Consider the following 16,129-nt stretch of genomic DNA (forward strand, 5'->3'; position numbering starts at 1 on the left):
TGTAAACGAATTAAGTTTTGTCTTCGGCAGACGATTCTTCCATTATTCGTCCGAAATTAATATTCTGCGTTCAGCAGTATAGGCTAAATACCAAATATTTGTGTGTTGCATCTCTAATTTAGAAGCATCAATTGTTGTTTATTTTTTAAAATTTAATTTTTTTAATTATAATTTTACAGTGTTGAGCATAATCTTGTATGTCTTTACAATTTAAAAACTCCTTGAAGTTTTTTTTGCAATAAAATATAACTATTTGCACAAATTCATAAAAGCGGACCCTGGTTGAAACAATCTGAGTAATTTTTTCACGAAAAACGGACCTTTCACAAAATGTCTGGACAGACCCCTGTATATATTTGAGGAAAAGAGATATTGTAAACTCTAAACAAAAAAAACTATAATGCTCATAGAATAAATGTGTGAAAATAACGACATGCATACTTGTTTGAATGAGTAATATAAATTTGACCTAAATATTTAAGAGAAATTTATAGAGTTTAAGCAAACGTTATAACTTAACTATTATACAGGGCTGATTGTGTTCTGGAAAAAATATGGATTTTTCGCTAACCATGATCCGGAGATCGAAGGTTCAGACGTTTCTAAAAATCATTGATCACAAAAGTTTTCGGAAATCAAATTTTTATTTCGGTGGAACTTAGAAACACAGTTTATTTTATTTGTTTGTAAGGGAGAGCCAGATACTTTATAAGCTTATATTCAAGATTAATATTCATTTTTTATCAGTAAATAGTTATTATAATCATAAACTCAAGAAATAAAGACATATTTGTAAATTTCAATTACTTCTACAGGTCATCATAGGTATGTGTAAAATTTTAAATATATTTTAAGTAAACGAAAAAATATTGAGAAAAAGGAAAAAACCTTGTTTAGATTTTTTTTCAATTTAGGCTTGTTTTTGTTTACTCATGAAATTTTCCAGAATTTTGACTTGGGCTCGCAATCACTAGTCATTTTAAATTAAATGACTAGGCTGTCCCTCTGTAAAGTTAGCAGAAAGTCGAAATTTGAACTATTATTTTAAACATTATTCTAATAGACCTCTATTTTTTTTATAAAATTTTTTTTTCTCTGTGGAACTTTTCTGTGTGACCCAGTCAAAAATGTTTTCCTAATATCGATAACTTTTAGTGCTAGTGCTGTTAAATGTATGCTTTTATTAAATTCAAGTTGAAATTTAACTGTAGACAGTGATTTTTATGGATTTTTAAATTTGGGCACAATTTTAAGTTCAAAATTTTACAATAACGAAATTGGTTGTTAACATATGGGAAATATATAAATAGAAATTTACCTGTCCTGAAAAATGTTTATTTGTAATGACTATTTTCGAAAATATTTTCTTATTTTACCATATTTTTGTGTTGATTTTTTAATATAATTTTTAATGTTCACCAATTATGTCAAAATTTTCTTAAAAGAGGTACCTCCTTAAGAAAAACCTAGACAGACCCCTGAGTAGTTACAGAACACAATTAGTATTTTGCATGCAATAAGTTTTGGCAGTTTTTAAATGTTTTATCTTTTTGATTTTTCAGAATCCAAACTTAGAATGAAGAAAAACAATTGAATGTTTAAGAAAAGCCTATTAAATCTTTAAATAAATTTGTTAGTTAATTTATTCTATAAAAAAATATTATAAGTTAACCTACAATAAAAGTGAGACACTTCATAGTCATTTCAAATATAGATAAATAAATATGACAATTTTTGAATTTGTTTATTTTAGTCCTTTCTTTTCATCAGTCAATAATAATGCATTCAATTTTGAGTTTATCGGGCATTTACATGTATTATGTATTACATGTAAAACAATTTTAATGAAGTAATAATGTTAACAATGTATTGTTATAGTTTATTTTAAATCACAAATAATTAAAAAAGTATAATATTTATGAAATTTTGCTAAGTTTTCAAATTAACTTCTAAGAAAATCAGTTAATTGAAATTTTTGATTGTCTTTAGGATGAATCCTATAACCTTATGTTTGTAAATAACAACTGGTACATATTTTTTCGCTTGCATCATATTCTGTGTGAGCGCCTCTGGAAACTTCACGAACGTGCACAAATGCTCATATCAGATGAACTGAAGGATCAAGAGGAACGTAAACAATCGACTGCTCTCGCTTTGAGGTTGAAGCCACGCCGTAAGTTTATTTTTTCCAGTTTAATCTATAATTGTTAATCTTTTGATTGTACCTTTAACATAACTGTTCACAATTTTTCGGATATGTTCCTAATTTTTAAATCTAATCTGATATTTTTATAAAAAAAATCCAAATATTGTTACTTTTACTGTTGGTCTGATCGCTGCAAGCACGCTTCCTGTGATTATTGTGCAGAAGTAATTTTTAATCGCTTTTTATTGGAAAATACTATTCTTATAGCTATTGCTGATCATTTCACTAAATTGAGTCTTAAACAACTATTGTTTTTTTTGTTTTTTTTAAATTTATAGTAGTATTTAAACACTTGCGTCAGAAATATTTATGATGTAAATTATTATTTACCTGTGTTTTATTATTTAGCGAAGAATAATTATATATTAATAGGTAATAGTTGTTTTTAATCTATTATACCAATATTCTTAATTATAGGATATTAATATTATAAATTTCCCCTTAAACAAATAGTTTTTATAGTTTTGTTTTACTAATTTATGACATAAAGTATTTAAATATATATCTATTAATGTTGTTATTTAATAGTTAAATTTTGTCTTATTCTTGTAATTGGTGCGTATAATTTTGTCGCATATAGTGTTCCTAATTCATAGCTGCCAACTCTACTGGATTTTCCAGTAGACTACTGGATTAGGCCAGTTTCTCCTGGTTTACTGGTTTCATTAAAATTTCTCCTGGTTTTTGTACATTTTAGAAAATTCCCTAATATTGAGGAAATTTCCTTAAAAAAAATCCTTATTGAAATAGAATTTTTGTGCAGATTATTGCTTGAATATTTAAATAAGTATTAATAATTCATAATGATGCAAACCTCATTTATAAAAAATAGTTCAACACTTTTTTTTTTGTTCAAAAATATTCAGGTTATTTTTATTCAGAACTATCTTTTTAATTTAATTAAAAAAAATATTTTAACTATCTTTGATGAATTAGCCTATTACTATTCAAAATTCTGAGTAAACATCTACTGGATTTTTTCCTATCAGTGTTGGCAACTATGCTAATTTATTATTCCTGAGGTTGGCAGCTATGCTTTAAACCTGCAATATTTATATTTGAACTGGATAAATATTCACAATTTTATTCTTCTTAGTCAGCAGAACAGTCCCTTGGAGGCCTTGGCTGCCTCGACAGCTGACCCAACTCCCTTCCAATTTGCAATCTCTAGGGTTTTCAGGTCATTTTTGCTGTCATTGAGCCAGCTAGTAGAGGGTCTGCCTCTGGGACGTGACCCCTCGCTGTTCTTAAGGATGACGATGGCGCTGTTTTCAGAGCATACCGTAGATGGCTCGACCTCTTACTGTTTTTGTAATTTGGGGGCGCTTATCGAGTCTGTAGATCCCAAAGTTATATCTGGTTCGCCACCATCCCCTTTCTTTCGAAAGTGTCCGTTGTAATATCTGAATTTAGGGTCGCAAGTTTCACTTTCATTAAGCAGCACAAGAAGTATGAGAGTCTCATAGAGTTTGTTTTTTGTCTGAGAAGATTCGTCATCTCCTCAGTCCGAAGTAACACTTTTTAGCCATTTTGACTAGTGTTGATTTCTGCTCTAAGTATGTTTTGATCATCAACAACAGTGCCAAGGTATTTGAATTTGTTAAGGTATAACCATTAATGCAAAACGTTTTTATTCTATTTGTATGTATAAAAATGCATTATTTACTCTTTCTACTTTTTATAGTGTGTATATAATCAGGTATGCAATGAAAAGAAAATACTTTATTTACGCTAAACATACCATAAATGGTTAAATGACCGCTTAAGAACTTTAGCATCGAAAATGCGCTTATCATTTTTGCACATTTGACTTCATGACTTTTTCAAACAATTATATACAGTTAATATTTCATTATTATTTCTTCTTTTTTCTTTTTTTTTTTTTTTTTTTTTTTTTTTTTTTTTTTTTTTTTTTTTTTGATAATAGGTGTTGTATACCTATTTTTTCCACAACCGGTCATTTGACAGGGAGAACGATGTATTCCTTTATAAGGTTATCGGATCAGAAATTAAGGTGTAATGCTTGTTCAATGTATTGCATTTAATTCGTTTTACATTTCTGCTAAGACTGTTGCGTAGTGAGTTCCATCAGAATAACTGTAAATTCAAATTTCAAGAAAGTACCTAATATTTTAGATTGGCATTTTAGTGTAAGAAAAGGTGACAGAAACTAAATGTTTTAGCAAGTAGCTTATGTTTTATTTTAATAGCTTTATTTCATTTCTAACAAATTGTTAGGTTTTAAACAGAAAAATGTCAAGACAGCACAAGTTCTTAGGATAAATTATAATAATTCAAAGAAATATGTTTACTAAAAAAGTATTATTTAAGCACCCTGTATATGTAAAAAATGTGTTGAGCAATGAATTAAAAAATTCTTATTCTTTATGTATGTAATACATAAAAATTGGCAATATACAATTTTGTTTAATTGTAATAAAGTTTTTTATTTAAGTATTGATGTTTTTAGTGTTAATTTTTTTTATGTAGATCAGAAATATACTTTTAATTCCTCAGAAAATCGTACTACACTCCTAATCTATCAATATTTTTTAGAAAACCTGGATGTTGAGTTTTGTTTTTCTTCATTTATGGACATGGTAAAGAACCTCTTAGACAACAACCTTGAGAGTAACCAGTATGAGGACAACTTAAGGGAAATGTTTGGAATTCAAGCCTACCTTGGATTTACTTTGGATAAAGTTATCCAGAATGTTGTGAGGCAGGTAAGATGGAATCGCTTTGCTTATTACACCTCCAAACAGAATGCATAGCATTTTTAAAAAGTGCTTATTTTTGATTTACAATTTTAAGATCCCAATAAAGGTGCTTCTTTTTTTATTCATTGTTTGTAAAAAGTGCTTATTTTTCTATCTTTAAAGGGAGATTTTTTCTTTTCCATGTCGATTGTCGTCATAAATTACAAAACAAAAAAAAGATTTTCTCAATTTTCTCTGCAACAGAAATTAGTTATTTTATCATGATTATGTAAAGTTTTTGGAAATGTATTTGCATTTTGTTCATTTTATGTTTATAAATTAACAGGGTTCCCACGGTACTTGAAAGTCATTGAATTTGGTTGAAAAAAATCAGGGCCCTGTAAAGTCCTTGAATTCTGCTATAGGGTAAAAAGTACTTGATTTTTTGGGAATTAAAGTACTATTAATTTTTCTTATAGAAAGTAGTAAGAAAATAATAAATAAATTCAAAGGAAAATTATAGAAATTCTGATTGATGCAATTTTTAATGCTTGAAGTCAAAAAATATCTCCTTTTTATGGTGGCTAATCGAGGAAAGAGTTCTTTGTCAGAAACTAGATGTTTTATCATAATCATGTGAAGTCTTTGAAAATTATTTACATTTTGTTAATGTATATAGTGCTTAATAATATTTTTTGAGTGTTTGAAAAGTACTTAAAAGATGCTTATTTTTGGCTGTAAAACACAAAGAACACTGTTAGATTTTTATTTGTGTGTGAATATAATTTTGTTTAAAATAGCTGCAGCACATTGTTGGAGATGAATCTTGTACGCAATGGACTACACTGTACCTGGAAGAAATAAAGAACAAAGCAACGGGTGGATCCTGTGCGACAGCATCTCAACGTGTCGCAGCTGAACTTGCCTATCAGAAAAAGGCTGAACAAATGAGTGATGAAAATCTATTTAAACTTCTCATGGTAATTCTTTTTATTTCATCTCAATTTACATAGATTCAGCTTTATATCAATATTACTAATATATAATGAAGCGAACTTCATTTATAGAAATCAGTAAAACTCTTTTCTTTTTCTTTTTTTGTTATAAAATGTTCAGTTATTCGGAACTCACTTTTTAAAGTATTGAAAGAAATTTAATTTTTTTTATGAAATAAGTGCCTATTACTATTCAGAATTATAAGCAAACATAATATATAGCATTTAAAGTATTTTTAATGCCAATCATGACTGAAAAATATTGCAGTTTTTATTTTTTTTGATGACTATAATAATTCCCTATGTGTTGTAATTTCTCGATCGCTTTTTATGCCGTAATTGCTTTGGAATTTAGCATGGTTTTTAAAAACCGAATACTTTCAATGCAATATTAAGATGCTGGAATTTTTTTAATTTAAGTAATTTCTTTTTCTCTCTCTCTCTCTCTTTATTAAATTCCAACATGTTTTGCACTCTCCCTATAACTTGTTCAAATTTTCAATCGTTAATAAAAAGCTTTTTATTCATCCACACAAATTCACATACACTTAATGCAGTTTTTTTTTTTTTTCAAATATTAATTCTTTAATTATTTAATAAAAGATAACTGAAATAATTTTTTTTTTTCCCTGTTGACCTAAGTAGGAATTTACTTTAAAAAATTTCTTTTTTATCTTACTTGTTTTTGCTCATTTCATCTTATGCCCATTTCACCAAGAAATTTCGATCTTTTTTTTTTTTTTTTTTTTTTTTTTTTTTTTTTTTTTTTTTTTTTTGTTTACAAATTTCCACATGGTTTTTGAAATTCCGATGCATTTAATCTGATATTACTACTTGTGTGTTTTAATTCGTACTTTTATTACATTTCAATCGTGCACTTTTTTACTCTCTTTATTTACACCGATTTCATCGTAAACTGAAATGAAAAAAATGGCACTAGAAAACACACAAAATTTGAGAACAAAGACCACCCTATTGTATTTTTCTTCGGGCCCACTACCGAGACCTGAAATATTAATTCTTCCTGTTTAGATGCTTTTATTAAGGAGTTTAATTATTTTCAGTACAAAGAAGAGGGTAAACTTACCATCGAGTTACTGGACACGGATTCGGACGTGTCGGAGGATGCTGCTGGAAGCAACAAATGGATTACTTTTGTGAGGAAATTTTGTGAAGAGTCTATGGTGAATTCAGTCAAAGATCATATAAAAAAGAATCCACCTTTTCTCTTTAGGTATGTCTATAATATTTTACTCCATTAAAATGTTTTCTGGGATAAAGCAGTTTGTTTCAATGGAAATGATCTTAAGTATTGAAGCAAAAGAGAATATTCGCAGGAGTCTGTCCAGGGCAAATTTATTACCGTTTAGCGGTAACTTCACAAATTCGACTTTAGGAAAAACGGTAGTTTCATAATATACTTTAAATGAACCAGGTTCAAAAACTCTTCCTGTCTCGTAAAATTTTGTTTTTGTATAACCTTGTCAAAAATGTTCTCATAATGGAAATATCTTTTAGTGCTAGTATTGTTAAATGCATGTTTTTATTAAATTCAAGTTGAAATTTAACTGTGGACAAAGGTTTCTATGTATTTTTAAATGTGAATAAAATTTTAAATCCAAAATTTTACAATAGTAAAATTATTTTAAAATATCTGGGGGAAAACATATCGAAACTTATCAGTCATAAATGATTTTTATTTGTAGTGGCAATTTTTGAAAATATTTTCTTTCTTTACTATATTTTTGTATTAATTTTTTAATGTAATTCTTAATTTTAACAAATTATGTTTGAATATTCAAAAAATAGGTACTTCTCAAAAAAGACCTAGACTAACCCTTGATCAAAATATTTTCGAAAATGATACATTTTTTTCTTTACCCTGTCGATTTTCGCCATGCATTGTGCAATAGCATGCTTTTCGCATTGTTCTATTAAGCGTTTTTTCTTTGTCATATCAATTTTCATTCTAAATAACAAAAATTTGGTGATTTTCACAATTACATCTGCAATATTTATCAGAAACTAGTTTTTTTTATCATGATCATATAATATTTTTAAATTTTACGACTATAAATGAAGAACTTTAAACGATAAAAACACAAATTACTGCGCTTATCCTAATTATGAATTTATTTTTTTGGAAAGTGATTAAAAATATTTTTGAGTGGTTTAAAAGTACTTAACAAGCTCTTATTTTTTGTTGAAAAATCTGGCTATGCACCCTGAGCGAGACAATGTACGCAACAGCAACCAACTTAAAAACCAGAGCTCTACTTGTATAGTGTCATTTTAACTCCAAAAATATCTTCTTTTTTTTTAAGGATAATCACTGCCTATATGAATCGGAAGAAGTTGCAGAAGGAGAAAGAGTGTGGAGATAGAGAGCAGGAGAATGCCCTTCGCTCCATTCAGGAAGTGATTGACGATAGCAAGATTGATTTGAGCAGGCTTGAGGATGGTGGTGCGGGGGAAGCTGTGAAAGGATTGGTGGGACTGAATGCAAAGGCCAAATTCTTAGAGAGGACCCGACTCAATAAGATGAACTCTGAATCCACCTCCGTCTGTCGCTTCAACCTCAACTCCTTCAAAATGCTGTGGGTCGTTGATTGTGAAGATAACAACATTTGTCAACCTCATTGCCTGGCAAAAGCACTCAAAGTTAGTTTTTATTTTCATGTTATCACTCTGAATGTGTATTGGATTACCCATTAAAATGCATTTTTGGGAAATAAATTTTAAAAAATTAAGAAAAGCAATGATTTTTTTTTACATAATGTTAATATTTATTTATTACTTATTTTAGTTATTTATAAGTATTATTTTTATTTTAAATATGATAGCCATAACTAGCCATAAAAGAACTTTTAAAATTACTTCATGTTTAGAGCTTTTTATAAATTTTATAAGGAATTTCATTAAGTGTATATTTATTAATGTATTATTATCACGAAATTATAATAAATGATTATGGATAAAAAAAAATAATAATAATTTTAATTACGTTTTTTTAAACTGTGGAACTTCTTAATTTTTTATTGAATTCTTCTACAGGGTGTTTTTTGTAAACATGATTTTCCTATTTCAGAAATTAATTTTACCCTATTTAAATTTCATTATTATACATTTTTATCACAATATGTTTGTTAAAAACCTAATTTAATTATCTTTGTTTTATAAAAAATTGTTAAACAATTATTCCACTCCATTTTTGTACAGAAAAAAAAATCAGTTAATGAAATCGTCAATTTCAAGGATTGTACAATATTGTAGTACTACAGTTATGACACTTTTATTTGATAACTATTAATATTCGTTACTCTATATTTGAATCTAAGGACAGTGGTCTATCCAGGGTAAATTTGCCTCACAAATTCAACTTTAGGAGAAACAGTAATTTCACAAATAAAAGAGTAAGTTCTCATGCAAACCCTGTTCTTGTCGCAATCTATGGAAAAGAGGACCTTTTCTGCCAACTGTCTTTTAACAAAAAGGTAGCGCGTGTTCGGTCAGATAGTGCAATGTAATCAGCCTGGCTGATTGCTTACGCCATATCAAAGTGAGCTTTTTTTTTCGCTGGGTTTTTTAAAATGAAACGCCATGGCTGTCCTCTCCCTCTAAAAACTTATGCAGGAAATCTAAATTCGAATATGAAACATTTTTTTTGTATGACCGAGTTGAAAATGTTCTCATAATTAAAATGATAACTTTTAGTACTAGTACTGTTAAATGCATGTTTTTATTAAATTCAAGTTGAAATGTAACTATGGACAATGATTTTTATGCATTTTCTAACTTAGGTACAACTTTTAGCCCAAAATTTTACAGGAAGAAAAAAAAAGTTTTTGAATATATATGGAAAAATATATAGAAATTTACTTGTCACTACAAATAAAATCATTTATGACAATTTTTGAAAATATATTCTTACTTTACCATATTTTGTTTTTTTAATCTTTGCAAATTACATCTAAATTTTCACAAAATAGATACCTCTTAAAAAACACCTGGACAAACCCCTGAAGAAAAATTTCTTAAATAACTTAAGAGAAATAAAAACAAAGAAAAATTTAATTAGGATTTACTAGTTAACATTTTTCTTAATAATTATAAAGGAAAATAAGTTTTTAAAAAAATTGAAAGAACATGGAAGTTTTTTATGGGTGTTTTCATTTCTCTTACACAGGAAAAATGGAAGCATTAATGAAGAGCTAATTTTATAATTTATAAAGAGCTAATTATTATCTTAGAACTGTAAACATACCTGCCAAGACTCCTGTATTTTACGACTTATCTCCTGTTTACCCGTATGTTCTGATTTCTCTAATTTTGGTGATAAAATATCCCATGGGAAAAATACTTCTCTTATTCCTCAACAGATAGTACTATTGCCAGTACTGCAGTATGATTTTTTTTAAAAAAAATTAAGATTTATAAGATTGCTTTAAGGTGCTTATTTTCGATTTTCATTTTTTTTTTTTTTAAGTGCTTAATTTTTCCCTTTCTGAAAATAAAAGGTTTTTTTGTACCGTGGCGATTTTCGCCATGTATTATGCAAAAGCCTACTTTTCACATTGTTCTATACAATGTTTTTGCAGTTCATTCAACTGCAATCCATCTCATCGTACCTTCGGTCTATGGCGTATAAAAGTGCAAATAATTTTACATGTTTGATAAAATGCTTGTGTGCCTATTGAGCTGGGCTTCAGTGAGATTATTGCTCTCACATGTGCAACTCTGCTGCATTTTGCAAGATATTCTCAATTTCAGGCTTCATTTTCCACCCTCAGCTATTGATTTGAAAAATCTCAATCATTTTAAAGTAGCATATATAATCATGAAAAGAATTCTCTATCAAAAACGAGTTATTTTATCATGATCATGTAAACTCATTGAAAATTATTTTGTAATGTACATGATGCCTAAAAATATTTTTTAAGTGCATTAAAGTTTGCTTTTTTTTTCTTTTTTTTTTTTTAATTGGCTACTTAAATCATTGCTTCCACTTTTTTTCCTTTGTAACAATGTATGTTATGCAATAGAAAATTTTAAAGAAAAAGCAATGAAAATATGAGAAATATAAAAAATAACAACCGAAACTGACGGGCGTGAAGGGGTACCGGCTCTGGAAGTCAAAAGCACAAAAACGTTTCTATCGAGGGGAGCACGGCAAATTTCTTAAAATTGCTCTCTCTGTACCTCAAAGGTTTTATACTAAGTCCAGGAATAGAGAAAAGAAATACATAAGTAAAATACGTAAAGGCCTGGTTTCTTAGGACCGGACGCTGTCAGCTGGAAATCAGCGCTAACCACTGATTGGTCCATTTGTGAGTTTGATAGTATACGTCATCGACCGCTCATCTTGAACTACAATTGCCGTCCAATTCAACTGCAGTTGGATTACAACGTGACGTTAACCACAGAAGCAATGGCGGACAACATCCAACAGCACATTGAAATCTGCCAAGATTTTGATTTAGACATTAAACATAGCACTCTTCATTTAACTCAGCTATAATGTGTTTTTTCTTGGACAAAGTCATTATTTGTTCTCTAAAACACTGGTCGACAATTACAAAATCAATACAAATTCAAAATAAATATTTGTTTACGTTATTAACGCATGCGNAGACATTTGTCGTGTTCTCTCGAGGTCTTGTGTTTTTATGCTGATTCTGATTTATTTCTTTCTATCTATCTGATTTATTCTTGCTATTTCTTTTCCTGGACTTTTTACAAAACCTTTGGGGTACAGAAAGAGTAATTTTTAGACATTTGTCGTGTTCTCTCGAGGTCTTGTGTTTTTATGCTGATTCTGATTTATTTCTTTCTATCTATCTGATTTATTCTTGCTATTTCTTTTCCTGGACTTTTTACAAAACCTTTGGGGTACAGAAAGAGTAATTTTTAGACATTTGTCGTGTTCTCTCGAGGTCTTGTGTTTTTATGCTGATTCTGATTTATTTCTTTCTATCTATCTGATTTATTCTTGCTATTTCTTTTCCTGGACTTTTTACAAAACCTTTGGGGTACAGAAAGAGTAATTTTTAGACATTTGTCGTGTTCTCTCGAGGTCTTGTGTTTTTATGCTGATTCTGATTTATTTCTTTCTATCTATCTGATTTATTCTTGCTATTTCTTTTCCTGGACTTTTTACAAAACCTTTGGGGTACAGAAAGAGTAATTTTTAGACATTTGTCGTGTTCTCTCGAGGTCTTGTGTTTTTATGCTGATTCTGATTTATTTCTTTCTATCTATCTGATTTATTCTTGCTATTTCTTTTCCTGGACTTTTTACAAAACCTTTGGGGTACAGAAAGAGTAATTTTTAGACATTTGTCGTGTTCTCTCGAGGTCTTGTGTTTTTATGCTGATTCTGATTTATTTCTTTCTATCTATCTGATTTATTCTTGCTATTTCTTTTCCTGGACTTTTTACAAAACCTTTGGGGTACAGAAAGAGTAATTTTTAGACATTTGTCGTGTTCTCTCGAGGTCTTGTGTTTTTATGCTGATTCTGATTTATTTCTTTCTATCTATCTGATTTATTCTTGCTATTTCTTTTCCTGGACTTTTTACAAAACCTTTGGGGTACAGAAAAAGTAATTTTTAGACATTTGTCGTGTTCTCTCGAGGTCTTGTGTTTTTATGCTGATCTACACCCCCCCCCCCCCNCCCCCCCCCCCCCCGAAGTCAGCTAACTGCCCTGTGGCAGAATCTTTTTGCGCTGAATCTACGCCAAAACTCTCTAGCACTAATTATTTTTGCAAGATACTTTTAATACCAACGAATATATATGTTACTCATTTAAAATAACAAACGGGCAGTGTTTACAGAAGAAAAAACTATATAATTTTTTATTCTAATATTATGGAGTATTTTGTTGGGGGAGGGGCACTCAAATTATTTTCTTCTTTCCCTTTTGTTAATAATGATCACAAAAATATATAATAATAATAAAAAATCATGAAATCAGTAGTAGTAATTGCCTAAAGACGACGAAATCACTCGAATTGGACGCCTTGAATGTGTGTTACGTTTCGAGATTAGATCGTTGTCATAAATAATATTGTATGAAAAGTATCGGATTTAAAAACTATGGAGGAATCAGTAGCGATAAGTGCCAAAAAATTCAATAGAATTATTGCCTTACAGCAGTGTTTCCCAAACTTATGACTTTTGTGCACCCTTTCTAAATTTTCGTAACACTGTGTACCACAAAAAAAAAACTTAATGTCTTTTTTGCTATAAAAAATTGCACAAATGTTAAAAATTACAACTGGCTGTTGACACCACTAACTGTTAAATCTGCAAAAAATAGCCTATAGAAAAATATGTAATCATAAATTTTCATGGCTATCTTTGTTTTTAAATAAAAATTTGTGAAATTTTTGTTTGTTTCAAGATATTTCGCATAAGAACTGTAACCCGCTAAACTGTTCCCATACCCCTGGAGGTGCGCGTACCACGCGTGTTAGAAATATATCCCGATGTTTAAAATCAATATCAATAAATGCCAAAAATACAATTGAAACGTTGCATCGTTTCGCAATACTATTGGTGTAAATCGAGAGCATGAAAACGTGATTATCTAAATGCATGATTCAAATATTACTTGTAAATTTCTGTAGAAGAGAAAAGTATTTTCTTTTCTTTTTTTTTACTTCTCAAAAGCAAAATCTTTCAGCAAGAACTCTGTAATGTTCTGCGACAATGACGTCCTGTCGCTGCAATTCTTTCACAGGGAGCTGTGGTTGTCATTTTTATATTTTTCATTATTTTCTTCTTTAAAATTTTGGTTTGGAATTTCTGCTGAAACTTTCCTTTAAAATTGTAGTATTTAAATGCTTTATACATGATTTCTCTTTTTATGAATGGATAATGTTTTCCTTTGCAGTCTCACAGGAGAGTGTCCAACAAGCTGAACCGACGTTTCCGCAGCTGGCACCAGTCGTGGCTGGACGTGAACGTGAGTGAGGAACAGAGTAAAAAGTGTAAAAACTGGTTGCTGGGTATGGTGGAGGACAGCGTACCCACCACCTGCATCCACATAGACAATCCATCAAAGCCACCCTACTCCCCTTACAATCGATATAAACCTCAACAGAAAGACAAGACTTGATAAAACATCCCTCCTTCGCTGCATCATTTTTTTTATTTATATGAATGACATCTTCCATCTTCTCATTGTTTATATTCCATTTTATTTTTTTTCTCATTTATTTTTCCTTTTTTTTTAAAAAAAAATTTTTTTTTAAGATCGTTGTTAACGAGCCGCTCATGCAACAGAAGCACAAAAAAGGGGGGGCAAAAAAAAAAAGAGTTGTGTTGCCCAAATGAAAAGAAAAGGGGGCATAAAAGAGAGTTGTGTTTGCGCAAATGAAAGGAAAGGTGATATTGACTGTGTGACAGCTGCCAAAAGATGTGCTCTTTTTTTTATTCGAAACAAATTATTTTTTACCGAAGAATATAAAAACTGAAGAAAAAAAAAACTTGTATTAATAGTTCTGTAATTATTTCAGTGTCTCAGGGGAGAGGGGGTTTGTAAAATATGTACTTTCATTGTATAAAGGACTGACTGAAGATGGAAAAAAAAAAGTTGTTAAATATTTTATAGTATGCGGTATTTTTGTACTTTGAAAGTCATCCATTTTGGCAAGGGAAAATAATAATTCCTTTGTGCATATAATGTCAATGAAGTTGAATCTCATTAATACAAAGTTTAAAAATAATTTCAGCCACTGTCATCAGAGTTGGCAGGACAGAACGGATGAATCCACGGTTTAAACCGTCTCGGTGCGAAACCCTTTTATTCAAATTATCACTTTTTCTTTTTTTTAAATATTTTGAGAAATAAAAGGTCAATTTTTGAACAAGAAACAAAATAAAGACAAGTTTTATTAAAAAAGTTTATTATTATTTTTAATATTGCATTATTTATACTTGTGCAAAAACATAATTTATCAGTATTAAAAGCATATTTAAAGGATAAGGTATTCACTTATGTTGTTCAATGAAGTGTGGAGCTTTGAAAGTTATATAATTTTTTTAAATATGTTAAAGCAACTTTTATAAAAAGTATCAAATATTTATTAATATATGCCATTTTTATGTGTGCAATAGTTACACATAAAGAATTTTTATCTTCAAGGTTTTGGACACTAGTAAAACCCATGTGTCCTGTCCAAAACCGATTTAGGTCCTTCAAACCCTGGCTGAAATTCTTGGATAAAATTGCTAAAGAGTGTGACGATTGTGCATGCTGCTGGCCAGTTATACCATTTGTGATCACTTTTTCAAAAAATCTATCAAAACTACTGATGTAGTGCATTTCTCAAAACATTCTATCGACGAGGTTCGTTTCTAAAATGAAAATAATTTTAAAAAACAAATGTGAAATAATTTTTCAGATTATAAAATAATCATAATTCCATATTTATTTATTTTTTTTTTTTTAAATAATTATAAAATGGAATTAATTTTTGACCAAAAGAAAAAAAGTGACGTCGCAGCGGAACAGTTTTTTAATTGCCACTTGTTCCACATAATCATCTTGTGGCAACTGTTCATTTTGCCCTATATGAATTGGATTGTAAATGAGATTACATAATTTTAACAGCTGTCTGGATCTATATCATCTATTGAAAGAAGAAGAAATAAAAATTCTATTGTAATCAATAGTTTGAGTCGCAATTAGTTTAAAAATGATGAACTTTCGCATTACGCTTCACACTAAAGTACAAAGAGTTGCTGTTTTGTTTTTTTTTTTATCCCTCCCCTACTTTTTTAAACTTTTGTATTAAAGAGATTCTTCTAAGGAAAGAAGGTTTTTGTAAATGAAGTGATGAAAAAAACTTTTTCCTTTTTACCGCCCTTGTTCTCTTGTACAGTTATTGTTTTGAAAAAAAAATGTCAATCTATATGTGTTTGTATGTTTTGTTAAAATAAAAAATACTAATGGACGTTGTCAAGTGTAAATCTTTCATTAAATAATCTTCCCCCCTTCTGCTTCAGTAGTTAAGGTATTTAATAGGGGGGGGAATTTAAAGGTATAGGGGAGAGTGGGGTCAATTGTAACATTTTTTACTTAACTATTTTTAACTAACAAAAAATCCAATATATTATTAGTATTAATTGACAGACGAGTAAAGTAGACTCTCCTCTAGTAGAAAAAAAAATAAATACCTTATTTTAAATGTTATTATATTAGTTATTAACAATTTTTGACAGT

At 29.3% G+C, this 16,129-nt stretch overlaps 1 protein-coding gene across 5 annotated transcripts in view; it reads left to right on the forward strand.

Moving 5' to 3' along the window:
• The window catches only part of LOC107436223 (paired amphipathic helix protein Sin3a), an 81,685-nt gene extending 65,825 nt beyond the window's left edge, over positions 1-15,860 (forward strand). For all 5 annotated transcript variants that reach the window (XM_016047850.4, XM_071184171.1, XM_071184170.1 and 2 more), the window contains 6 exons: positions 1,990-2,173; positions 4,763-4,932; positions 5,706-5,885; positions 6,965-7,134; positions 8,225-8,561; positions 13,796-15,860. In XM_016047850.4, the coding sequence (XP_015903336.1) occupies positions 1,990-2,173; positions 4,763-4,932; positions 5,706-5,885; positions 6,965-7,134; positions 8,225-8,561; positions 13,796-14,020 (1,266 nt within the window). In that variant the 3' untranslated portion in view covers positions 14,021-15,860. The remainder of the gene's footprint in view (positions 1-1,989; positions 2,174-4,762; positions 4,933-5,705; positions 5,886-6,964; positions 7,135-8,224; positions 8,562-13,795) is intronic.
• The last annotated feature ends 269 nt before the right edge of the window (positions 15,861-16,129 follow it).

The sequence above is a fragment of the Parasteatoda tepidariorum genome, chromosome 8, assembly GCF_043381705.1.
Source record: "Parasteatoda tepidariorum isolate YZ-2023 chromosome 8, CAS_Ptep_4.0, whole genome shotgun sequence".
In the NCBI taxonomy this organism is placed as follows: domain Eukaryota; kingdom Metazoa; phylum Arthropoda; class Arachnida; order Araneae; family Theridiidae; genus Parasteatoda; species Parasteatoda tepidariorum.